Source organism: Otolemur garnettii, unplaced genomic scaffold, assembly GCF_000181295.1.
Source record: "Otolemur garnettii isolate 467f Iridium unplaced genomic scaffold, OtoGar3 scaffold00143, whole genome shotgun sequence".
NCBI classification, from domain to species: domain Eukaryota; kingdom Metazoa; phylum Chordata; class Mammalia; order Primates; family Galagidae; genus Otolemur; species Otolemur garnettii.
In genome coordinates, this window is record NW_003852538.1 from 557843 (window position 1) to 584538 (window position 26696).

A 26696-nucleotide genomic window follows, 5' to 3' on the forward strand; every position below is an offset into this window, starting at 1 on the left:
TGGGCTGCACGAGGTCAGGGTGGGGAGTGCGCAGGGTGTTAACATGGGCTGCACGAGGTCAGGGTGGGGAGTGCGCAGGGTGTTAACATGGGCTGTACGAGGTCAGGGTGGGGAGTGCGCAGGGTGTTAACATGGGCTGTACGAGGTCAGGGTGGGGAGTGTGCAGGGTGTTAACATGGGCTGCATGAGGTCAGGGTGGGTTCAGGAACGCACAGAGGGGGCTTTGTTGCGGGAGACCCCCTTCCATGGAGATTGTGTGTGTGCAGTCTCCAGGTACACTATGACTCTAAGAGGGGGCACAGCAGCACGTGGAACTTTTCACTTGTAAAAAGTAAAGATTACATGGTAATCTTTGTTCTTTTCTTTTTTTTAATACAGAGGATTTTGTAGAGTTACCTGGGGAATAACTTGGGGAACACAAGGGTAAAAGAACTTGAGCCTTGGAAGCCATGTAGGCAGGGGAGTGAGACCCTCGGCATCTGTGGGGGAAGCAGGTCTGACACTTGGGCTGTGGGGCAGTGGGTGTTGGTACCAGGGGTGTCAGATGCTCTAGAATAGCGTCCCAGCCACTCCAGCCACTCCATGGCTGTGGGCTTTGTGCAAAGCTCTTTAGCCTCTGGACCTCAGGTTTCTGGCCTGGAAATGGAATATAATCTTATTTGGTTATTGTGAAAATATAATGAGATGTTCAAAGATGCCTTGAAGATGTACAATGGAAACGGTCTTCACAGTCAACACACTGCTCCCCTGGTGTTTCCTGAATGAGGGGGCAAGTGTGGAGGGCTCGGGAAGAAGGGATATTAGAATCTTCTTCCTATCTAATAGAAATGCATGTGCTCATGCAGCGTATCTTAAAGTGATCTCTAAGATGGACAGGCCTGACCATTCCCCCAGGTGAAACACACTGATCAAAGAATTTATCTTTCCTCCTCCGTGAGAAGGGACACAAAGAAATCGGCTTCCAGGGGGATGGGAGGAAGGCCTGGCCTGCTCAACAGGGAAGGTGGAGGGGCCCGTGGAAATGTGAGAACACTGTCATCTGACTCAGCAAAAAAGGGGAAAAGAATGTGGTTATGAGATAACCCAGGTAACCAAGGGCCTATAGGAAAGGCCAATAATTCCTGGAGGCAAAGAGAGGCCAAAGAAAGAGTTGCAACCAGTTTGAAACAGAGAGAAAGAGGGCGTTTACACCGGCAGGGGCTTGGCAGCTCCATCTCACTCACCTCTTCTCCTGCATCAGAGGGACCCACTTCCGACTCTCCTTGAAAGCACTCTAAGCTTTCTCTTTGATCTTAAATAAAATTTACACAGAAACTTGTGTAGGTTCTTTTGTTTTCTATCCACACTGCCTGTGCTGCTCCAGTTACATTTCAGTTTCCATTCACTTTTGCTTTTAATTCCCACCATGTCTTGGTTGAACTTCCTAGTCCAGCCTAGTAATCAAACCAGTGTTCAGAGAACTGGGACCCGACTCCCACACTACCCTCCTAAATTAATGCTTCCTGAGCTGAGCAGCCATGTCAGTAAAGATAAGGGCACACATGACCCTAAAGAGCACTGAGATTTGTTTTAAAATTCCAAGTCCTGGCTCGGTGCCTGTGGCTCAAGCAGCTAAGGCGCCAGCCACATACACCTAAGGTGGTGGGTTCGAATCCCCAGCCCGGGCCCGCCAAACAACAATGACGGCTGCAACCAAAAAATGGCCAGGCGTTGTGGCGGGCGCCTGTAGTCCCAGCTACTTGGGAGGCTGAGGCAGGAGACTCGCTCGAGCCCAGGAGTTGGAGGTTGCTATGAGCTGTGATGCCATGGCACTCTACCCAGGGGGATAACTTGAGGCTCCGTCTCAAAAAAAAAAAATAAATAAATAAAATAAAATAAAATTCCAAGTCCTAAAAATTGTCTACCTTCAATTCCCTCTCCCTCTCCTTGTCAGATTAAAGTCTGGGATCCTTTTTTTGTTGGAGTCTGGGGAAAGAGGAGGTAGTCTGTGTCCTTCAGCCCCCAACCTTACCTCAGTCTGGACCATGTGGACCCTGTGAAGCCGGAGGTCGTGCACTGCCCCGTAAATGTCCACAGAGTCCGTGGAGTCTAACTGCTGAAGGACGCGGTCCAGGGCGATGAAGGTCCCGGTCCTGCCCACGCCAGCACTGGAAGAGAGGGCAAAGGCTTTTCACATGTGTCAACTTTGCCTTTTAAGACGGCACCTGGAGGTTGGCACAATCCTTCTTTTCTTTCCCAAGTTATGGGAGAAGGTGGGGACATCTCTTTCTCTGAATGTGTTCTCTCTTTCTCAAAGAAATATAACCCAGAGCCCCGCGTTCTGTCACTTTCCTCTACCCCTCACCCCAGCACTGGGTATGTTTAATTTCCATGCATGTTTTTCCACATACATGTAAACACATAAAAATATATTTATTTCATATGATTCAAACATTTACTGAAATGGTAACATGTTTCATGTATCCCTTTGCCAACTCTTCTACTCAGTATGGTGTTTTGAGATTTATCCGTGTTGTTACAAGCAGATCTAACTTCTTTTAACTATTCTACAGCGTTCATAAACCATCTAGTCCCTACTGGTAGACAATGAGATCATTTTTAGTTTTTCTCTATTAAAACTCGTGTGCAATGAACATCATCGTGCAACGTGTGGAGACACCTCAGGGGTAACAAGTGGAGGCAGAACTAGGGTCATCATCAGGCATGAGCACCTTCAGCTTCACGAGGGATTGAAAATTGTTCCCCAAAGTGATTCTATTGTCTGAGGATTTTGGGGGGTGGTGTCTGCCAGTGAAGACAGGAAAACCTGCTAGACAAATACTAAAAGAGCTGTGCCTCTTGTCTGGGGATTTTCAATGCACACATTTGCAAGATGAAGAACCAGTTCTCCAGCGGTCCTGGGCCAAAATGCTGCTGCTGATTCTAGAAGGCAGGAAGCTCCTGAGTGCCTCACTTTCCTGTTGAAAGTGTCAGGGTTCCTATGACACAGGAAAGCAGGGCACCGGGGTGCGGGGCTGATTGGGGCACATGAGTACACTTGACATTTCCTTCTTACTCCTTAGTTATCCGAGCCATGCACTTAGGGCTACTTAGTGTTTAAGCCTGGCTGCAAACACTCATTAGCTAAATACCAGGCTCCCCAGAGAGAGAATTGCTTGTTAGGTTGATTTTATGGACAGACTGTCTGAAGCAAAGATAAATCAGAAAAGAACAGAAATTTAAAGAAAAAGTTAGTAAAAACACTACATGTGGCTAGTGTTTGAATGTCTATGTCCTCTACAAAATTCACGTCGAAAGGAACTGAATCTCCAATGCAACGGTATTGACAGACAGGCCTTTAGGACAGGGCTGCCAGGAACTAGCTAAGCCCTTTGGCCTTTCCATCCCGTACTCCACGTGAGGACACAGCCTTCGCCCCTTCTGCACAACTCAACCCTATGGCACCACCTTACAAGCAGACACCAGGACTTCAACAGATGCTGAACCAGCCAGTGCTTTGATCTGGACTTCCCAGTCCCTAGAACTGTGAGAAATAAATTCCTATTGTCTGTAAGTGACGTCATCTATGGCACGGCGCAAAAGGCTGAAGACTTGCTGCAGTATCTGGAGGGAAGTCAGGCCAGGGGCCTTGAGGAGGGGCAGGACTTGCGCAGGTGGAGGAGAGAAACAAAGCCATTCCTGGCGTGGGGGGAACAGCAGGGGAGCGCTGGGAACTTGGGTGGGTGGTGAGCCTGGGCCCCGGATGTCACGATGGAGGCCCCGGATGTCACAGCAGAACTTTGCATTTCAGACAGGCTGGAGGCTGAGCATGAGAATTGGGAAGGAAGTGGAAAAGAAGTCAGTAAAGGACAGGCTGTCATTTTAGACAGGCTGGAGGCTGGAGGCTGAGCATGAGAATTGGGAAGGGAAGAAAGTGGAAAAGAAGTCAGCAAAGAGGAATGGGTTGGCGGAGAGGGGAGGAGGCAGGCTGGTCAGCCCAGACACACCCTCCACCTGCCAGATTCTGTGCTGATTTATGCCTTTTCCAGCCTCCTGGGCACAACCCCTGTATGGCTGCCATTCCACTGGGTTTGAGGCCACCAAGTACCTGCAATGCACCACGGTGGGCCCAGCGCCTGGGCTTCTGTTGATGTAGTCCCTGACGGTTCTCACAAACTGGATCAGGGACTGCGTGGTCTCCGGGACGCCATGGTCTGGCCATACCGTGTAGTGAAAGTGGCGGATGAGTCTGTGTGCATCAAGCTGCTCCTCCTGCAAGAACAGGAAACAGGAAAATGATGGAACCATACCAGGAAATCCTCAAGTTAGACAACTGTGCCGTGCAGGAATCCTACAGGCTGAAACTGCAGGAGAGGGGCCAGCAAACACGGATTCGCAGGTCTCCACCTCTCCATGCTAGGCTGTTAAATGAAAGCAAGCAAGCTGACGTACGCTGCATATCTTAAACTCCCGGATGGTCCACTCAGGCAGCACAGACTCTGACAGCATCTGCAGGATGAGGTCCCCGTAGTAGAGAGAGTCCTGGTCTGGGGGCCAGTAATGGTCACACTTTACCTAGAAGAAGGCAGAAAAAGATGAGTTCAGAAATGTGACTCCTCGCTACCCTGGACTCTCCCACCTCGATAGGCCTTCCTGAGTTAGCAGGATCAGCTTACAGCAATTCCATCACCTGTTTGTGGCCGGTGCTGAAGCCGAGTGGCTGCTCAGAAAGGGGAGATGGTGTGTGAAGGGCCCCCCCAACACCCCCCCCCAACCTCCTCTCAATACACCCCCGACCTCTGGGTTCATTTGCTTTTTAGGCACAGGGACACTCGGCTTTCATTTTTAAAAACTGACTTTTTCATTTCCACTAGCAAATAAACCATGGCGTACAATTTATCTTTTTTTCTTTTTTTCTGAAGAAAAATCTAGTTGGGCAGAGAAAGGCACTGTCTTTCTGACCCTGTGTTGTCCATAGTTTTATGTCATGGTCCTAACTTGGGCCTTGTACCAAGAGATCTCTGTGAAGTCAGAGTGTTTAGCTAAGCTCACCTTCCCACGTACCAAGACAGGAAGAGAAGCCTGGGGGCAGGTATTTACTGAGCAAGTACATGCAAGGGCTTTCTTTTAAGCTTCAAAGTGACCACAGAAAGTAGTGGATTATAATTGCATTCCAAGGAGTTTGCTTAATTTGCCTAGATAATCATTTTACTTTGCATCTGCCCACATGGCCCAGAACTCATTTCTTCCATGAGAGTAGGGACAAGTCCAGCGACCCTGGCGGGGTCTCTCCCTGGCCATACTAGAGGACGTGGCAGCCCAGTAGCCAAGCAATTTTTCTGTCTAAACAGCCACTGCTGCAAATCCCAGTCCTCATATAGAAACAGCTTTGACTGAAACTTCAGACCCAGAAGCAGAATTAGGAATCACTCAGATGGATTTACTAGAAGAACTTTTGAACTGAGCAGCTGACGTCACTAACACTTTTCTCACGTAACCTCCGCCTGGTTTTGTGTGGCTCAGTTCACCTGTGGCGGGAGGCGGTGGGGGGGGGGCAGGATTCTGTCTGTGCCATGGCAGGCACAGCTCGGGAGTCAAGGGGGCTGTTTACTCACTCGGCCCTTCTCAACACACTGGGTCACCATGACGATATTATGAACATTTTGTTCCCACGCCATTTTCCAGAAGTCATCCTTGGTGCCAGGAAGCGGTCCCTGAGTGGCGATGTATTCTCTTCTGAAGTTGTTGCCCTGCAATGAATTTACAATATGGAGGGCTGGAAACAATGGGCCTCTTCAGAATTATAAACAGTTAGCTCTGCAGATTCGATGACATGAAGGCCTCTGCCAGGGCCCTGACTTGAGAAAAAGATACTAACCTAAGTGTCAAGGCTCTGGGGGGGCAGGAAGGGCAAGACCAGAACACTGGGCTATTGTGAAGAGCTGTGTTCCCTTTGATTAGGCCGAGTCTATTCTACCAGGCAGATGGAGGGCTCAGGAAATGATCTAGAAAACACTTCACCCTCGATTATGTGTATGAGAGAGAGAGACTGTCTGAGGAAGTGGCTTTGATTGGGCTCTTTCTCTATTTAGTGTACAAGAGTTTTAATCATTTTGGATAATCGACATCAGAATAATTTGGTAGGAGATGCTACGCAGGGGAAGCCTAATGGAAAAGAACCCGCTGTTCATTGAGCACCCCCCATCTGACATGCAGGAGATCAACTCGCACAGATCTTTTTAAATCCAAACTGCAATTCTGTGAGCTACAACATTTTCCCCTGCCCCCTCTCCAGTAACACAGAATTGCTTGTAAACCCTGGTCAAAGCTCTTCCCCTCCTTGTCTCTCTCGGGGTCTCTGCCCACCCAAATGCTGCCTCTAGTGTAACTAACCCTACTTGACTTTGCATGTGGGGTGCCTGGCCGAGCCTGCCTTTCTCTTTCTCTCTGTTGGATGATCTTTTCCTCCTAGATCAGCAGTTCTCAACCTGTGGGTCGCGACCCACAGAAACTGTATTAAAGGGCCCAGCATTAGGAAGGTTGAGGACCACTGTCCTAGATGCTCTATGGCAACCTGTGCCTCTCACTACTCAGAGTGTGGTCCTCAGATCACCACCACTGGATCACAGCCTCCCAGGCCCCTCTCGGCCCTGCTGGGTTAGAAACTGCATGTTAACACGGTGCCCAGGTGGTGCAGATTTCAGTCACTGTTGGAGCACTGCCCGGGCAGGTGTCTCCTGGCTTTGCCTTCTAATTTCCTGATGTCCCAACTCTTCTGAGAGCTCCTGTAAGGTCAGATGGCATCTCATTCTATCCCTGTACGCAGCCTGGTGTTTAATGTATAGTTAGCACTTAGTTAACAAGTGTATATTGAGTGGATAGATTATCATTTAAGGTAAATATTCTGTGGTCCTCAGATCATCACCATTGGGATCACAGCCTCCCAGGCTAGAGTGACATGGTATCAGCCTAGTTCACAGCAACCTCAAACTCACAGGCTCAAGCAATCCTCCTGCCTCAGCCTCCCAAGTAGCTGGGACTACAGGTTCCTGCCACCACATCCAGCTTTCTTTTTTTAGTAGAGTTGGGGTCTCACTCTTGTTCGGGCTGGTCTTGGACTCCTGAGCTCAAGCAATCCTCCTGTCTTGGCTTCCTAGAGTGCTAAGATTATAGGCATGAGCCAACCATGCCTGGCCTGAGGTAAATGTTATTATTCTAAGTTTTGGAAAGGGAAAGGGAGGCTCAAAAAAGGTAGCATAAGTGGCCCAAGGTCACAGAGTCAACAAGGAATGGATGTTTGTTTGAACTTAAAGCTTTCCCACTACAGTGTGCAGGAGAAAGGTGGCAGGGTGCTAGCCGAAATCAGAGCCCAAAGTTTGAAGTGTGTCTGTGGTTTTCAAAAACCCAAGTAATGTGGCAGTCTTGGCCATAGGCCCATCTTCCTTAGGGGAACTCTCACTTTGGCTAAGGGCTGCAGAGAGTCAATGACTATGACGGTGCACTGGGACCGTCATAACTTTATGTGCATATTTAATGCACCAGACACGTCTTCTGAAATCAATAGTCTCCCAGCCTCAGGACAGTGGGAATGCAAGGAGGGTGACAGCTCCAGTGTGCCCCTGACTAAAGCCTCACCCAGGCACTCCGGCCCAGGGCTCACTCACAGGGATGTAGCTGGCGTTGATGTAGTCGGAGCAAGGATCATCGTCTACGTTGGACAGCTTCACTCGAGAGGCATCATCTGCAAGGGAGTTATTGAGAGATTTGTCCCTGGGTCTCACAGTGGCTCTCCCGCAGTTTGTGTGATGTGCACTGGCTCTGATACCCATGGACAGCCCCACACGGGAGGGGTTCTTGTCTGTTCTATAGCTGGGCTCACACAGGGTGACTGGCTTGCCCCAGGCTGCACAGGTGGCCTGCAGGCGATCAGAGACAGGAGACAACCCGCAGTCCCACCTGGACTTTCCTTTGCAACACTGGGACATTTGCCTGGCGAGTGGCTCCCTTTCCCTGTCGGAACGGTTGCAGTCCAGAAAGACTACCTTCCTGCCCTGCCTAGTGGGGTGAGGATAACTTAAACAAAAGTTACTAACTAAAGACTGAGGTGGGCAAAACCAGTTAGCTTGATGTCGGGGCCCTTGCTCCCAGCCCCATCTCTGCTCTCATCCTCCAAACAGAATAGTAGGACCACAGGGGAAACGTCAGCAGCACAAGAGGACTCTTGGAATCAGAACTGAAACTGATCCTTGGAATCCTCAAAGAACTCAACACAGACCTCTCATTTGATCCTGCAATCCCATTGCTAGGCATCTACCCAGAAGGAAAAAATCACTTTATCATAAGGAATTACACTAGATTGTTTATTACCACTCAATTCATGATCACCAAGATGTGGAAACAACTTAAATGCCCGTCAACCCAGGAATGGATTAACCAGCTATGGTATACATGTGCCATGGAATAGTATTCAGCCATAAAAAGATGGGGACTTTAGATCTTTTGTATTAACCTGGATGGAGGTGGGAAACACTTTTCTTAGTAAAGTATTGCAAGACTGGAAAAGCAAGTATGCAGTGTGCTCAATACTAACATGAAGCCAGTAGAAGAACTAATACCACATAAGACGAAAACTCAATTCAATTCAATTTGGGAGAAGGGAGGAAAAAGGAAGGGGAGGGGAGGAGAGGAGGGATTGGTGAGCTGTCTCCTAACGGGCGTAGTGTAGGAGTCCATGGCACACCTCCTGGGCGCAGGACACAATGACGACAAGGACTTTACCTCACAAGTGCAAACACTGCAATTGTTTGTACCCTCATATTAAACTGAAATAAAACATCTTAAAAAAAAAAAAGGTCCTTGTCCGTCTGGAGGGATTGCAGAAACATACAAGTCATTCCCAACCTGTCCATATCCAGGTACATCATATTTCTTTAGCCCCATTTTATTCCTGGAAAGTGCAGGAATGGCTAGAGGAAGACACTATTCCATATCCTGACACGAAACTTACAGGGCAGTATGTTGTTGTATCGATTTTTCCCTCTATTCTCCGGCAAGAGTGCAATGTCACAGGACTGGTTTCGACCCACGTCTTTTAAATCCTGTTAGATCAAAAATAAGTTTGCAAGTGGAGAATACGAAATAGAATAAGGTGAATGATACAGTCCTTAGATAGATAATAATATAAAACTATGTACGCTAGCCTCATAGGGGAAATGTATCACCATTTTACACATGACGCTCAGGCAGGATGGCTAACTTGCCTCAGATGACAAGATGGCAAAGCTGGGACTCAAATCTGAAGACTGGGCACTTTTTAACAAGCCACACTGTTACTCTGCCAAGCAGATGGCCAGGCCAACACACTGGCAAAGTGAGGTCTGCATCTGAGATTTGTGGGTCCTTACTCACCATCCAATCCAGGTAAACTGGCCTCTGGGATTAGGTGGTACCTTGTGCAGGGAATGGCTCAGGCATAAAAGAAGGCTCAGCTGAGACCCTAAGTGGTGTCCTAACTCCTGAGCCCCATCAGCCTACATCTCCAAAGCAAAGGTTAGGATGGGAATTCTGCTGAGGGCTTGGGTGCTGAGGCTTCATTCTGTCTGAGCTGTACCTCGTATTCCTTGGAGAGAAGGTAGTTGGAGTCAGCCTGCAGCTTCATGAAATGCCCTTCGAACTGATTTACTTTGATGGGGCTGTAATTAAAAATGAAACAAACCAAAAATTACTCCAGAAAAGGTGAAAATGTCGTGACCAGTCAAAGGCAGATAACTCAGTAATTCATAAATTTTCTCTCTTACCAAGAAGTTTTCCGGTTACTGTGAAAGAAAACAAAAAGAAGAAGAAAGACCTTGTTAGCATCTCGCTGTGTGCTGTTTTTAGTAAGTTATATGGGGCAACTGCGGGGCTTACCCTTTCTGGCCCAGGTTTAAGTGGACAGACAGTGGTCGGTCTCTCCCTATGCTCAGGCGCGCAGAGGACCTTTCCCGACCGTGGCTGCAACAAAAGGGAGAGGAATTTTGTTCTGATTATGATACTTGAACAGCTTTTCCCTTTGTGGTAGGCTGTACGTGTTTGTGGGAATTGGGTTTTTAGTATTCATGCCGATTTGCACTCGGCCAGCGTCTCTGTGGGGAAGGGGAAGGAAGGAACAGAGCAGAGCAGAGATCTTTCCCACTCGGACACGGCTCTGCCGTAACCGCAGAGCTGTCTTCTGGTTTTTGGCTATAGGTTAGAATCACTTCCCACATTCGCAATAAAACTTTTCCTTATAAAAAAATAAAAAACACACCCATGAACCAGACACGACTGCAAGATAGCAGAGAATGTGCCAAATTAAAAAAAACAATGACTAAGAGAAGCAGGCTCAGCACTGGGTTTCCGTAGGTCCCTTCTTAAATCAGGACGCAGATCGGAGAGCACAGAATGGGAACGTCACCTGCACTGTTCAGGATATTTCAGAAAAGCACTTGGGCCACAATTTGCAAATATCTCTGTCTTTGTAAGGATATGAACCACCATTTTTTTTTTTATTTCTGTGCAAAAGGAGAGTTTCATCCTTTATTTTTTTATTTCTGTTTTGAGACAGGGTCTGGCTATGTTTCCTAGGCTGGTCCTGAACTCCTAGGCTCACATGACCCCCCACCTCTGCCTCCTGGGTAGCTGGGACGACAGGCCTGTGCCCTGCTTCTGGTTTCATTTTTCAGCACAGCTACACATGGCCGCTCAGTGATTCTATCAGGGCCAAATTCATCAACGGTAAAGAGAGGGGCTGGAAAAAAGTGTCTCACAGTTTTAGAGTTTGGCCTTTATCTTTTATTTTTATTTATTTATTTTGAGACAGAGTCTCACTCTGTCACCCTGGGTAGAGTGCCGTGGAATCACAGCTTACAACCCCAAACTCTTGGGTTCAAGTGATCCTCTTGTCTCAGCCTCCTCAGTAGCTGGGACTACAGATTGGCTTTTATTTTTATTGAGAAAATATTGATGATTTAACCTGGAGAAACTGAATTATTTTCCCTTCTTTTCAGACTAAAGGGCATTTTCAGTTACATCTTTAAAGTTGTGTGCTCAATTGCCAAAGGCATCTTTGTACTCACCTCGTTTTCTGTCTGCAGATGAATAAGGCAACGACAGCCACCAGCATGCCAATTAGAAACAGACCGGCACTCACCCCTTCAATAACGCCAAACAAGGGCTCTACAACAATCCAGAAGGAAACAACAAACCCAGTGGGAACATTAGTGCACAGGAACCAGTAAAGGAGCTCCGGAGCTGTCTCCCAAGGGATGCTATCACAGACAGAACTCACGCGGTGCCCACATGAGGAATTTGCTTTCCCAAGGCTGCGAGCATGCAGCGGAGCAGACCAAACGCTGACTGCTGCCCTGTAACAGTGAGGCCGGGCAGTGCTGCCTAGTTTTGAAGTTAATAGTGTATAACTCGTAAAGGAAATTTGGACTTTGTAAAGTCTGGAGCACCTGAGATAAAGGTCCTGTGTTTGCCAACAATCTAAAATGCTGTTTGTATAAAACTAGGGTGACCAGATTTTCACATTGGTAAAGCAAGACAACATGGCCAGGGTGGGGTGGGGTGGGGGTGGGGCAGGGCGGGGCCTGACAACAATGCAAACTTTGATAAGCAGTTTTCGATAATCATTTCTCAACAATTATTTGTTATTATTACAGTTAACATTATAAAATTAACAAAAATAATATAAAACTCATATTCTGGCAAAATAGCCACATGGCAGCTGAAAACCATATATTCCCTTCCTCTTCTCCTGCCCGTTTGTGCATTCTTTCCAAAAATCAGGACTTTTTAAAAATGCAGCAGGACATGGGACAAATTGTTCAAAAGCGGTACATCTGGTCACCCTATATAAAACACATTATGTAATATCTGGGGCTTCAGAAAAATCCATTGAATTGCTAAGTTATTTTAGCAAAATTGCTCCTTTATTATGTGGTATGATAAAGCCTCTGAGAGTTCTTGAACAGGTGAAAGAAGTCTCGTTTTTTAAATAGTTTTATTGAAGTATAGTTCACATACCATACAGTTCACCCATTTAAGTTGTTCAATTCAATAGTTTTTAGTATAGTCACAGAGTTTTGCAATTATTGCCACAATCAAGTTTATAATATTTTCATCACCCCAAGAAGAAACCCCACACCTCTTAGCACTCACTCCCCATCCCTCCCTCTCCTCAACCCCTGGCAACCGCTAAATCCACTTTCTGTGTCCATGGATTCGTCTCTTCTGGACACTTCGTGTAAATCAAGCCATCCCTGTGCAGTTTCCCTCCCACTGAGCGTCATGTTTTCCCGGGTCATTTATGTCACAGCGTGTATCCGCACGCTGGGCCTCTTTACAGCTGAGTAACAGTCTGCAGTAAGGATACATCACATTTGCTTACCCATGTGTCCATCAATGGACATTTCAATCCTTTCTACTTTTTAGCTATTATGAATAATGCTGCTATGAATGTTCATGTACAGGTTTTTGTGTGGACGGCTGTTTCCACTTACACTCAGGTAAGTGGCAACTGCTGGGTCATACGGTATGTCTAGGTTTGACATTTCGAGGGACTGCGGAACTGTTCCCCAAAGCAGCTGCACCATTTATATCCCCACAGGCAATGGATGGGGTTCCAATTCCCCGTGTCCTTGATAACACCTGTTAGTGTCTTTTTAATTGTAGCCCTTCCAGTGATGAGGTGGTGGTGTCTGACCGTGGTTTTGATATGCGTTTCCCTAATGACTAAGGACACTGAGCTTCTTTTCATGTGCTATTGGTAGATCTTCTTTGGAGAAATGTCTACTTAGATCTTTTGCCTATTTTAAGGTTGTGTTATTTTTGTCTTTTTATTATTGAACTGTGATGTAGGAATTCTTCGTATCTCTGAATAGTTAGCAATCATTCTCAGATACACAACTGAAAATATTTTCTCCCATTCTGTACATTGTCCTCACATTTTGATTGTTTCCTTTGAAGCACAATCATTTTTATTTTTGAGTAAGTCCAATTTATTTGTTTTTTCCTTTTATTGCTTATGCTTTGGGTGCCATAGCAAAAAAGCTATTTCTGAAGTCAAGGTCACAAAAATTTACTCCTACATTTTCTTTTAAAAGTGTTACTGTTCTAGTTCTTACATTTATATCTATGGAGTAGCCCATTTTTGAAGTTACGTTTTAAGAACTTGGATTTGTTTATTCCATGTTGCTTTTCAAGACTCATCAAAACAACACATATCATCTTTTTAAAAATGTGGCTAACATTTAAAAATATAGATGTATATTTGCTGTACTCCTTTAACAGAATACACACAATTATTGTTGCATAACAATGTTCCAATCGGGAAAAACCATGGTTACAAAGTCCTTTCTAAACATTAAATTATAAGTAAAGACATCTAAATCCTCTTAACTGTGTTCTGATCCCTCCTTGGTTTGGAAAGTGGAAGATTATCCCTGTATTTAGCATAAATAGATTGGAATGCTTCTGAGGCCGAGTCACCTTGTCCTGCAGCACGGAAGCCCCGTTAGCTGAGAAGAGCCTCCCCAGATGCAGAGGTCAAGCCCTGGAGAGCACTGGCTGCAGGGAAAGGCTGCAGGGCAGACAGTGGTGTCAAGAAAGAAGGTGGAGCCCATGACGCTGTCCTCAGCATGATGGAATGCCCAGAGACAGCGCAGTGTGGAAGCTGTGCACTCAGGCAGAGAGCACCAGAATCCCACCTGACCCTTTTGGACAAGTTACATAACCCCTTGGTGCCTCAGGTCTTCACCTTTAAAATGGGGATGATAATAGTATCTATCTCAGAAGGTTGTAGTGGGGACTGGGTGAGTTGTTCTGTATAAAACGCTAAATCCGTACCATCCTTCCTCTGTCGGGAAGATGACCAGTAAACAGTAGCTACTATCATTACTTAGGCTTTCCTCTGACACACCAGAGAAATAGTTTTTATAAATTTTTATGGATAGCCTTTTAAATTAACATCTTTAAAACATGTTAAGGAAATACATGCTAAGCCGAAGGAAGAAAAATCACCTATAATTCCACCACTTTGGTGTTTTAACACCACTAATCTTCTTTCCCCGGTGCATTTCTGTGTACACACAAACACACACACACACACACACATTCTCACTCATAGCAGAAAGCCTCTGTACTGACTTACATTCTGGCCTGTGCAAACTCTTGATTTTAATGTTTTTCACTCAACTGCTTAAAAAGGAATTATTTTCAATAGAAAAAAAATCTTGTATTTCCACCTTTTCTTCCTTTAGATTCTTTTCTTTTTTTGATTCTTTCCCCCTTCATACCACATTCCACTGTATCTTCCTTCTTTTCTAGATTAATCCCTTTTCAATCCTTTCTTTACAGAAATAGTGCAATCCCTCTAATCCACACCAATCCACGATCACATACAAATTAAGTTCCAAGGGAAAATAAATGCCCCCCCCCGTTAGCCAAATCCCCAGATCTCTTCTCCAGTGGAGGCCCCTGTAGGTGACATGGGAGTGGGCAGAAGAGGTGGGTGGATCTAAGGGGAGTCTCACCTGACTCAGTGGTGATCGGCAAAGAGAAAAACGTGTCTGAATAGAGTGGTTTTGTGAATTCCTTCAGGTCCTCATCAAACAGCTGTGTAAAAGCACGGATGCTGATTCTGAAAAGAAAACCGATTTATTTAAATCCAAATTATTTGCTAAGCACAGTAAGATTGGCTAAGAAATATGTTCAAAGAGAAACAGGGTAGTCACCTGGTCCACGCCTAGCAGGGCAGGACATAAACTATGAACATGGGTTCATGCATTCATTTATTGATTGATTCATCAAATATTTCTGGAGCCCCTGCTGTGTATCAGTCCCTGTCCTAGGAGCTGGGGACACTGTGAAGAGCAAAAAAAGTCCCTACTGTCCCAGAGGTCACACCAACACAGTCCCTGCTTTCCCAGGGGTCACATCTTCCTGGAGGAAGTCAGACAGTGAACACGCAGGTACCGTGTGTCAGGGGAGCTGTGTGCTATGAAAAAGGAAAGGGCAGGCAAGAACGATGAAAGCAACCGGGATAGAACGTCGGCTTTGTTCAGCACTGTCCATGAAGCGTTCCTTGAAAAGAGGACATTTGCGCAGAAGGCTGAGGCACATGAGGGAGGGAGCCAGGCCGGCACTGCAGGTGAGGGAAGGCAGGTGTAGGGCCCTGTGGCCGAGGTGCGCCTGGAGTGTCTCGGGAGCAGCAAGACCAGCATGGTGGAAGCACACTGAGGGAGTGGCCGGCAACGAGACCAGAGAGGTAGACAGGGCCAGACCATGACGGACCCAGGAGGCCGTGGTGGCGACTGCGTGACAGGTGAAGCCACAGGGGGATCCCCCTGGCTGCTGCTGCACAGCTGCACAGGAAATAGAGGAAGCAAAGGTAGAAGGAGGGACCCAGGTTGCAAGGGGACTGCAATAATCCAGGTGGGCTGCTGGTGGCGGTAGTGAGAAGTGTTGGATATTTCAAAGGAAGAGCTGCAAGACTCGCTGATGGATGTGGAATAGGAAAGGAAGAGTGGAATCAATGTTTATTATGCATGTTCTGGTTAGGGGACAACTGGAAGAATAAAGATGCTGTTGACTAATATCAGGAATAGACTGAGGGGTTTGGGAGGATCCACAGGTGAGTTATGGGAGGAGTAATTCTGAGATGCCCAGTAAGGCAGTCAGGTAGTTCAAATATCCATATTGTTGCTATTTTAATTTATGTTTTTTGGTGTTATTTTCTAAGCATACTTTATCTAAAAATGTGTAAGTATCATACTATTGTCATCTGTAAGAAATGCATACTAACTTTTTACAGCTAATTGCTGACGTTATAGAGATGCATAGTCACTACTCCTAAAAAGTTTGGGAAAGCAAAATATTTAACAAAAGGTAAAAAGTAAAAAAAAAATTTATATAATTGCAAATGAGGAATGCTGGACTTTAGAGGAAGCAGGGTCTTTAAGGAGATAGGGTAGAGGAGCCCAGTGCTCAGGTAAGGGACTGCCTGGAAAGATGCCCACCTGTGAGCAAGGATGAGGCAGGGCCTGCACTGCAGAGGGGTGGGGAGGGGTCAAGGGTGGCCCTAAGATTGAACTCAGGTCATTGAAGGGAACAATGGCATCACTGATAGAAACAGAGAGAGGGATAACTTAGGTTGGGGTATACTGAATTTAGAATAAGGGAAAGACATTGATTTAGAGCCCCCAGCTAACACTTGGGGTGACTCTGGTCACCTGGATGGATGGGAGAGCGGCTGAGGTGACAGTGGTGTGTCCACATGGGGTGGTGCCTGAAGATCAGCTGGTCTAAATTAGACAGGCAACAAGATGCAGCTATGGCCTGCGTGCAAAGCTGTGATCGCATCACAGCCCCGGAGCCTCCTGCTCTGTGTGAGTTAGGCCTAGTCTGGAGGCTGTAGTCAATTTTGGGGGGCATATTGCAGGGAGGAATAGAGATCATTTGAGGTGACTGACTAGGACCACGACTGAGAAGATTTAAAGGGATGTGAGATTTGACTTCAGATTTAAGGGAGAGGAAACAGACATGATTATTTTCCTTCTTGAAGGCAGAACGAGGCTCCCTAGACTGAAGTTACCGGAAGGAGGAGTTTAGGAACATAAAGTTGTTTCTGGCATCTAGAGTAGTGATTTTCAACCAGTGTGCTGCGAAAAATTTTAAAGATCATTAATTAAATTACTTTGGGAAGAAGTTCAAAGCACAGTAAGTATATCTTTTTTTTACTCTTTTTTTTTTTTTTGATCAACATAATTTAAGTGCACCATGGGAGTTTAAGTATAGGTTCAAGTGTGCTGAGAGATAAAACCAGCTGAAAAGCAGCGCTCCAGAGAGTCAGTGCCTCCCAGCTGTGAGCTGCGCCTCTGTGGGGGCTGCGGAGGTGGCGGTGGGGTCTCAGCAGAGGCCGCAGACCCAGGTCCCAGGGCAGCTGTCCCACACCCTGCATTGGGATGAAGACTGTTTGGGTGACTTCTCGAGTTCCTTGTGTTTCCAAGAGCCTATGACTGGAGGTTTGCTGAGAGATGAGCTTTCACCTACACAGGAAAACTTTTGCTGGCATTAATTTAACTTTGATGAAAGTAAATGGAAGACTCTTCTTTCCTTTAAAAAAAATCTATATTTGCTTAACTCAGAGGTAGCCAGGCACGTCCTGTGACAGTGCTGAAGCAGCACTAGGCCCGTGCAAACAGTTTCTGTCTACTCATGTCCACGTCCAAGTGTAATCTTGTAAAGCGAATATAAGGATGATATTGATCATTAAAAATAAATAGAAATTGGAGAGATTCATCCTAAAGACAAGCTGCTCACAGCGCCACCAGCTGTGTTAGTTAGTCAGGGGACAGCCACCCGTGTTAGTTAGTCAGGGGACAGCCACCTGATGCTGCTCAGAGTGCCACCGGCTGCATCAGTCAGGGGACAGCCACCCAACGCTGCTCACGGCGCCACCAGCTGCATTAGTCAGGGGTGAGCAACGCTTCAGTGCTTGCCTGCCTCTTGCCTCTGTTTATGATATTTGAGAAAAAGCAAGTCTAGGAGGAAGGATAAATCACAGGATAGTTTTTATAAAGCAATGAATAAAGAAATAATGGGAACCCAGTAACCACCAATTTCAGAGGTAAGCAGATTAATAAAAATAATAAAGCAGAGAAAGTGCGAAACAAAAAAAAACGGTGTTGATATTGATGAACCACATCTATAATTCCCATATTTAAAAGACCCTTTCCAAGACAAAAACTGCCCTTGTGCCTAACAGACTGTTGACAGATGTGCACTGTGAAGTGTCCACAAGAGTAAGAGCAGCCCTGCTCTTGGGAGGGACGGAAGCTGGTGTCCTGCTGACTGAGTGCACATTTGGAAATTGGAGGGAGCTCCCATGATAAGAGTTTCGTATATTTCTATAGCAATTTATGAATGTGGAAGGACTTTTTCCAACCTAGTTCTATTTGATCATCTTTAATCTCTCCAACACGATATGGGAACTTATTATATTACTTTAGAGGTTTGGAACCTGAATCCTGGAGAGATTCCAAATCTTGCCAATGTCACAGAGTAAGCTCTTCCCTAAAACTAAATTCCAGATTTTCTGACTCCTAGTGCAGATCTCTTTCCTTAATCCCTGTTGGCTTAATTTTTGGTTAAAAGCAGTGACTTGTGTTGGAGGGATGGCAAAAGAAGCTGGCCTAGGAAGCCAAGGGTCTGAGGTCCAGCTCTCACTCTGTTGGGCGTGAGTTAAATGGCCCTTTGCTTCTTTATACCTCAGTTTCCTCATCTATAAAACAAAAACATCAGCTATAACAACCTCGACATGTTCTGTGCTCTGAAATTCTAGGAATCACAGGTGTAAACACAGAGTACAAAATATATGCAGATGAAAAGAACCTTTAGGAACATTGGAAGGAGATAAACACCCAGCATTGGCTTGGCTTAAAATCAGTGGGACATCCGGAACCTGGTCCATACAACTCATTTCAAAAAATAAGCACCACACCTATATTCTCTAGCCCGGCACTTCTCACCCACCCCCAGCACTGCCCCATCCTGTCATCTCATTGCTCTTTTTCACACACACTTCATTGGCAGCTGGATTTCTTGCTCTTCCCTGAACGGTCTCTCTCCATACTTTGACTCCCACTATTCCCCATCCCCGCCACGTTGAATCTCCTCCTGTCCCTAGCTCCGTGTTTCCAAATCCTTTCCTGAGTTTTAATACCCAGCTAAAATGATACTCCCTTCAACAAGCCTTCTGTACCTCCAAAGTGTTTATTTCCCAGTAGCTCTTGTGGCCTTCAGCATTTCTGCCCATAGGTTTGTAGACAGGTCTCCTTTCTTGTTCTGTGTCACAAGCCCCTTATTTATCTTTCTGTCACCCACAGGACGTGGCCCAGGACCTCACACAGAGGCCACAGTAAACATACATGGAGTGTTAAACATGTTATTGTTGGCATGACCATAACATGAATATTATTTAAATGAACAGATATTGGATAGGATTATTTCCACTCGCAGTATGTCCAGAACCAGAATTCTGTGTCAGAGAATTGGAGAGCTCATGTGGTTTAATTTCCTTCATTTGGGGAAAATGCGGTCAGGTGAAGCTGACTCCCTGACTGTGGTCACATTGCTATTCTATTTAGAATTAGACCGAAGCCAGATGATTACTTTCTTAACTTCCAAACTGCCTCTCACCACAATGACCTGCCCTTTCTCTTCCCGTACACAACAATGCTAATAATACCCGTGGATAACAGGCCCAGCAATGAACAGGAACACGTGACAGTCCTTGACATGGTAAACTTGCATATCAGTTAAACCTAGCATTTCCCAGTTCTTTTCAATTGTAACTTTTCCTTTTCTATGTTCTTTCCTGTTTCTGCAGTGCCTTTGGAAAAAAGTAGCCTTAGCGTGTGGTTCCCCCGTGCGCTGTGAGGGGCTGTGCCTCCTCTCACTGAGCATGTCTGCCTGGCAGGCTTTCGACAGGTTGAACCCAACTCACTGGAGAAACATGGGGAAGCCATCCGTGTTCTAGAAAATAAAGGTGTGCGCCCCCAGTTGATTAAGCTGTAACTAGCACATGTGAGGTCCATAGAGCACCTTGGCTTATTCCCTTATTTGTTCACAAGCATTTCATGAGCACCTCTTGTGCATCAGGTACATGCCATGTTGTTTGGATGGTGAGCTCTTGCAGCCTAGCGAAGGGGACAGGTAATTTGATAAAGGTTAAAAGCCACTCATAGGTGCAGCATTAGAGGGACATAGGGCTGGGGTGCTGTGGAAATGCGCCCAGCTGTGCAGCTGTGGGTGGCCAGGGGTCGTGCCAACTCCAGAGGGCCAACTGCCTCTGGTAGGGAGTTGAAGTGTGTGAAGGCATTCCCCGCTAGGTGAGAGTGGAAAGCATTTCAAAGAAACTGAAAAGAATGTGCCAAAGCTCAAAGATGTAAGAGAGCTATGTCACGTTCAGGGAACTCTAAGGAAGGCAGTCACAAGAGGACAGGAGATACTGGGGAAAGGGCTAGGAGACCAGGCTGGTGAGGAAGGCAGGAGAAAGAGGGCAAGGGCTTTGTGAGCCCTGCTCTTATAAGTGAAGGGGAACTGTGGGAAGACCTCTGTCTGGAAGGGGCACAACTAGATATGATGTATCACGTACTCAGACCACTCCTCAAGACAGCCCAGCAATGCTTTGCAGATGAGGGAGGATTCCAGAACTGAAATGCCGCCTGCAATGCTACACAGCTAAAAAGTAGCAGAGCTGGGCCTCAAATGCAGGGGCTGCTCCAGAGACCTCTGCCGCTACTATGGGTGCAGGTCCAGACACCTGCAAACTGTCTGTAGCTTCTTTCTCTTGCTCTGAAATGTATAGTGACTCATATTCACTCTTTCTCTCTCCATAAGCAAATAAACAATTAAGCCTCTACTTTTCCAACTCAGAAAGAGAAAGCTTTTAGGAGACTTTTGCTGAAGTTTCCTTGAGCCCAAAGCAAGGAGCTGAAGCGTCTCTTGATTCTACAGGAACCGAAGAATCCTGCTTTTGGATTGCTCTTGTGTTTCTCCCTTGCTCTTCAGAGATCTCATCTCCTTACTTAGACTCACAGAATATTTCTTTCTTCTTGAAGTCACGTCACTAGTACCTTTGGGTGTGTTTACTCTGGAGATGCCAACTCTGCCTGGGAGGCAACAGCACGCCCCTGCCAGACCCTCAGTAGAGGTAGCTGTGCAGAGTCCCGCCAAAAGCTGAGTCTTTCGTTTAGTCAGACAAAGGGCTAATATCCTGAATCTACAAAGAACTCAAGCAAGTCAGTAAGAAGACAGAAACTCCATTAAAAACTGGGCAAGACACATGAACAGAATGTTTTCTCGTGAGGACAGATGAATGGCCGAGGAACACATGAAAAAATAGTCATCGTCTCTGATTATCAGAGAAATGCAGGTCAAAACTGCTTGGAGATACTACCCAACCCCAGTGAGAATGGTCCACATCACAGATTCTCAAAGCCTGTGAGTGCAGAGAGAAGAGAACACGCACGCAGTGTTGGTGGGACTGCAGACAAATACAGTTTTTATAGGAAAGAGTGTGGAGAATCCTCAAAGAACTCACAGCAGCCCTTCCATCTGACCCTACAATCTCATTGCTAGGTAACTACTCAAAAGTCATTTTACTGTGAGGACATTTGCCTTTGAATATTTATAGCAGCTCAATTCACAGTTGCAGAGATGTAGAAACGACTCAAGCCCCCATCGACCCGTGAATGAACTAACAAACTGTGGGGTGTGTATACCAGGGAGTACTGTTCACCATAAAAAGACGGAGATTTTGTATCTCTTGTAACAACCTGCAAGGATTTGGAGAACACCCCTCTGAGTAAAGAATCCCATGAATGGAAAAACCAGCATCACGTGTCTGCAGTACTAAATTGAAATTAGTAGATTAATAACCACATGCTCATATGAGACAAAAACTCAATTAAATTCAAGGAGTGGGGGAGAGGACCTGCTAAGTCCCCGCCCAGTGGGTACAAAGCCTGGGCATACGGCACACTTCCTGAGTGAAGGGCACAATTACAGCTGGGACTTTACCTAACAAATGCAAACAATGCAGCCTAATCATAATTACCGTCACAGTACTGTGAAATTTAAATAAAAGAGCCTTTTGTGTTAGGAGAAACATCTGCCTGCTTTGTTGATGTAAGGGAGGGGTGAGAACTCTCTTGGGTGTGATGCTATTTTGGAGCTGGTGAAATACTTTTGTCCCCTGAGACTCGAGTGCATGTTGGGGGGCCTAACACAGCCACAGTGAAGCCTTTACCCTCTGCTTCCTCCTTCTCTTAAGACAAAGACACACAGGATCTGGGTAGCCCCACCCCCCAGAAGCTGCTGCCAAAGGACCCTAACTCTGGGCAAGCTGTGAAAGTTGCCCACCCTCTGTGGCCCCATATTAAAGGGGTCTCTAACTGCCCCCAAGGGCAGACACCACTTTTGTAATGCCCAGGTGGTCACCTTCCCCTTTCATTCAACCTGGCCTGACCATCTCTGCTGCGGCCTCGTCATCTGAGCTGCCACCTCATCTCTGGGTGCCACCGCTTATAACTTTCACTACAAATACATGATAATCAGTGAGATCTCAGCAGTGACCAACCAGAATGGTGGCCTTTGGCCCCCGGAGGCCTGAATATCAGCTCAGCCTTGTATCTGGACAGTAGCCTAGGTTCCCTGTCTCTGGACGACACTGACTGGGGTGCAGTACACAGCAAGGCATCCCTAGTCCCTACGGCTATGAGGGCCTGCTGGACACAGCTGTGCTTCTGGGGCCAAAGCCCAATGGCTTCTCCTTTCCTCCACCATCTTGGTGGAGGGAAAAGATCCCCACATTCACTCAGGGGCCCTTTTCCTTCAAGAGTCCTGTCTGGACCATCTTTACATGCCTTATAATTCCAATCCTCTTTGAAAGTGGTAGACATAACCTCATACTATTTGGGTCTCCTTAAACTCAGTCTTTCTATTTGGACCTTTTCACAGTAGTCAGCACTGTAAATTATCTGACGCGTGCTAGAGACGCTGCAGGAGAAAGAACAATCTCTTAGTACCTTCGATCATTCGAATAATGAATGGGAGCTTGTGCACAACGCTGAAGGCCCTCGTTACACATTACCGGCAATGGAGGCAGGAACCCAACATTTATAAATTACCAGAAAAACGGAGAGTGCTCTTGTAATGCAGGTTATTAATCTATAGAAGCCCACATGCATCAGCTGCTCAGACAGCTGGTGCCTGGTAATGCGGCATGTCCCTTGCAGCAAAACGACAGCAATGCATCTAACCTGTAGGCAGTGCGCGGCTTCAGTGGCCCGTCACAGAATTTTTGCTGATGGGGATCGCATTTTCCGCCGAGGCTCTCCATCTCTGCGCCGAGCTTAAGATTGAAACTCTTGGAGCTTCTGTCTGGACTTTCAGCACATTTGCTGGCAAAGTAATTGGTCTGATACACGCAGATGGAGGCATTGTTCCGGTACTCCAGGTAGGAGGGGAGAGGGTGCTGCGGCTCCGGCTTCAGCTCATCGCTGCCTGGAGGAGAAAACCCGCACTTAAGGACAGCCTTTCTCGGGACCTGAGTGATTTCAGTGACTTCTAACTGGATTTTTTTTTTTTTTTGAGACAGAGTCTCACTTTGTCACCTGAGGTAGAGTGCTATAGTGTCATAGCTCACAGCAATCTTAAACTTTTGGGCTGGAGCAATCTTCCTGCCTCGGCATCCCAAGTAGCTGGGACTACAGCGCCTGGCATGACGCCCAGCCAGTCTTTCTATTTTTAGCAGAGATGGGGTCTCCCTCTTGCTCAGGCTGGTCTCCAACACCTGAGCTCAAGGGATCCACCACAGTGCTGGGATTACAGGCATGAGTCACCGTGCAAGGCCTCTCATTAGGTTTCTAAGGCTGCCCCCTCACTCACTATCTCTGACCATCCCCAGAATACAGATTCTGTGATCTCAGTGGGTGATGTGAGATCCTCCTAATGGAATTAATTTTAACTCACTTTTTCTAAAATAAAAATAAAACAAATAAAGCATGTAACACACACATACACACTATATCATCATTTTCCTAGGAGATAAAGTAAAATAAGGGCAATTCATTGCATCAAAGAATAACATGTCCTGTAACTTCAGAGCACTGGACAACTCCCTGCTGTGAGAGTCAACTTAATCAGTGAGTTCTCTGCCTTGCCAATAACCACTGTAGTTGAGCGAATAAGGAAACCCCTATGACCTGGGAAACAGGGACGAGATAAGAGAATCAGGTCCCAGGCGAAGCAGTCGCCCCACAAGGCACGCTCCATGGGCCACACCCAGCCTGATGACTGCTCAGAGTGTGGCGCCATTATCTCAGGCATGGTTCAGTCCTGGCTCCCATTTGGCCCCTCACTCACAGCACTTCCCAGAACCCTTTCCCTGCTGTGTGTTTTGGCACTGCAAGCTCATTTTGATGCTGGAGAATAGCGAAAGTAGGAAGGTAAATATTATAGTGATCAGATACCGTTTACAATGCATTTCAAAGAGTGATACTGTGGGTGTTTGTCACAGCATCCTGAACTCCTGTTTATTTATTTTATTTTTGAGACAGAGTCTCACTCTGTCTCCCTGGGTAGAGTCCCGTGGCATCATAGCTCACAGCAACCTCAAACTCCTGGGCTCAAGTGATCCTCCTGTCTCAATCTCCAGGGTAGGTGGGACTACAGGCACCTGGCATGACCCCCCAGCCAGTCTATTTTTGGCAGAGATGGGGGTCTCACTCTTGCTTAGGCTGGTCTCCAACTCCTCAGCTCAAGCAATCCACCTGTCTCAGCCTCCCAGAGGGCTGGGATTACAGGTGTGAGCCACTGTGCCTGGCCTCTGGACTCCGGTTCAATAAAATTTTCTCATAACAAGTGGCTCCTGGAAATTATGTTTTGTTGTCAATAGTTAAAAAGGAATACTGCTTTTAGAATGAGCTTGTGTGCTCTAAATGACATTTATATGAGATGGGTTGTTATTTTAGCCCACCAAGGAACCACAATTCATTTCAAAAAATGGGAAGTCACATGGCTGTTTTCTGGGGTGTGACCTCCTTACATTCACAGAGTAAGACATTGTCTTCACTGCAGCCTAATTAAATCTAAAGTCTTTCCACAGCTTGCTGATTGAACTTAAATTATGAGGTGTGGAGAGTTCTGAGAGGCACCACTGACCCTTGAAATTATTTAACTAATTATGAACAACTAGCTGTAGTGCAATTAAACAGAATAAAAGAGCATAGTCTCTTAGATATTCTATGACATTAAAATACCATTTAGCCTAGAAATTGCTTCAGTGCTTGTCAGGTTTAAGTTTCTCCTTTTTAACCACAAATGAGTCAAAATTCTCATGAATTTCTCAAAATTCTCATGCTTAAGAGAATGCTTAATTCTCATGCTTAATTCTCATTCTCAGGGGCTGCACCTTTAACAGTTTGGAAGGTAAAATATTTTAATGACATTCCAGACACAAGCATCTCTTCTGGAGACATAACACACAGGACCTCACTGGAAAATGCATACACGGACATGTGTGGCCCAAATGCTGGTGGCTTGCCAAATGCTGAAGTAGTAAGTTCATACTCAGTGGTTGATACAATCTTGGGATAACGATTATCTAGTATTTGCCCCGTCTGTAGGAATTAGATAGATACTAAATAATTTAGGAGACTAGAGGATGAAACATACTTTTCGAAATTCATTAGAAGGAGGAGAGTTCTCAGGACCATCTTTTCCTTCTTTCATGCTTTTGGTTATTTTTGTAAACTGTTGGATGGTTTGCAAGTGTTGTGGTCGTCTGAGGTATTTGAGATGGGGTGGGCAAAGAAAACTGAAGTGTATTGCTATTTGATAGCAGAATGATCGAGTAATAAAGAAGATGGAACCAATAGACGAGGACTCAGTGAGCCAAGTCACACAATGCACTTCCAGTGATGCCCAGAGTGGAGTGAGGGCTCAGGGAACAAATGGTGGTTATTGCTATTATTGGTGCCATTGCTGTCATCATTATTCTCCTATTTAATAATTAAACTCATAGGATACTAGGCTTTATTGCCAAAAGAGTCTTTGAGCAGTATTTTGTTCCATCGTCACGTATCCAGCAGAGAGGGAGCCAGATGATATTAAAAGGTGGTCACAGAAAGAGTCCCCAGGTGAACTGTGAGAAACAGCAGAGTCAGCTCCTGACAACTTACCATCAGCCTCTCTGACCACCACTGTGAAGTACTTCACAGCTCCATTGGTGTCACTGAACCAGCTGCAGTTGACAGTAAAGTTGATGGAAGATTTGCTAATGAGCACATCCTTCTCATTCACACGGATGTGCGGAGGTGGAGGAGGGGGGCCTGGAGAGAAAGGCAGGGAAGGAACCAGGAGGGGTCACAACTCATCACAGACAACAGTTAGTGAGATGCAGGACCCCACTCCTCCGTCCAGCCATGTGTGTGTCTGTAAGTGTGTGCGCGTACATGTGTATGTGTGTGCATATGTGTGTGTATGTGTATATGTGTGTGTGCGTGCACACCTGTGTGCGCATGTGTGCATACATGTGTATATGTTTGCATATGTGTGTATGCATGTGTGTATGTGTGTACACACGTGTGTATGTGTGCACATATGCGTGCATGTGTGTAAGTGTGTGCACATATGTGTGTATGTGTGTGCATACATGCGTGTTTGCATATTTATGTGTATGCATATGTGTGTATGGGTGTGTAAGTGTGTGCGCATGCATGTGTATGTGTGTACATGTGTGTATGTGTGTGCATATGTGTGTATGTGTTTGCATATGTGTGTATGTGTAAGTGTGTGCATATGTGTGTGCATACATGTGTATTTGCGTATGTATGCATATGCATACGTGTGTGTGTAAGTATGCACATATGTATGTGTACGTGCATGTGTGTACATGCGTGTGTGTTTGCGTATGTATGCGTATGCATGCATGTGTGTGTAAGTGTGCACATATGTGTGTATGTGTACGTGCATGTGTGTGTGCATGCGTGTGTGTTTGCGTATGTATGCGTATGCATGCATGTGTGTGTGTGTACACATGTGTATGTGTGTGCATACGTGTGTATGTGTTTGTGTATGTATGCATATGCATACGTGTGTATGTGTGTAAGTGTGCACATATGTGTGTA

General features: G+C 46.1%; 1 protein-coding gene and 1 non-coding gene across 4 annotated transcripts in view; both read right to left on the reverse strand.

Annotated features, from left to right (window-relative positions):
* Positions 1–26696, reverse strand: part of PTPRB (protein tyrosine phosphatase, receptor type B) — a 125342-nt gene that overhangs the window by 10037 nt on the left and 88609 nt on the right. For all 3 annotated transcript variants that reach the window (XM_023518636.1, XM_003798935.3, XM_023518637.1), the window contains 13 exons: positions 25749–25898; positions 22827–23070; positions 14535–14641; positions 11076–11175; positions 9889–9972; positions 9777–9794; positions 9590–9671; positions 8987–9077; positions 7644–7720; positions 5595–5729; positions 4432–4554; positions 4088–4251; positions 2012–2147 (listed from right to left, as the gene is read on the reverse strand). In XM_023518636.1, coding sequence (XP_023374404.1) covers positions 2012–2147; positions 4088–4251; positions 4432–4554; positions 5595–5729; positions 7644–7720; positions 8987–9077; positions 9590–9671; positions 9777–9794; positions 9889–9972; positions 11076–11175; positions 14535–14641; positions 22827–23070; positions 25749–25898 — 1511 coding nt within the window. The remainder of the gene's footprint in view (positions 1–2011; positions 2148–4087; positions 4252–4431; positions 4555–5594; positions 5730–7643; positions 7721–8986; positions 9078–9589; positions 9672–9776; positions 9795–9888; positions 9973–11075; positions 11176–14534; positions 14642–22826; positions 23071–25748; positions 25899–26696) is intronic.
* Positions 2777–2840, reverse strand: LOC111728199. Its single transcript, XR_002775574.1, has one exon. It is a non-coding gene; the product is annotated as a U7 small nuclear RNA (small nuclear RNA).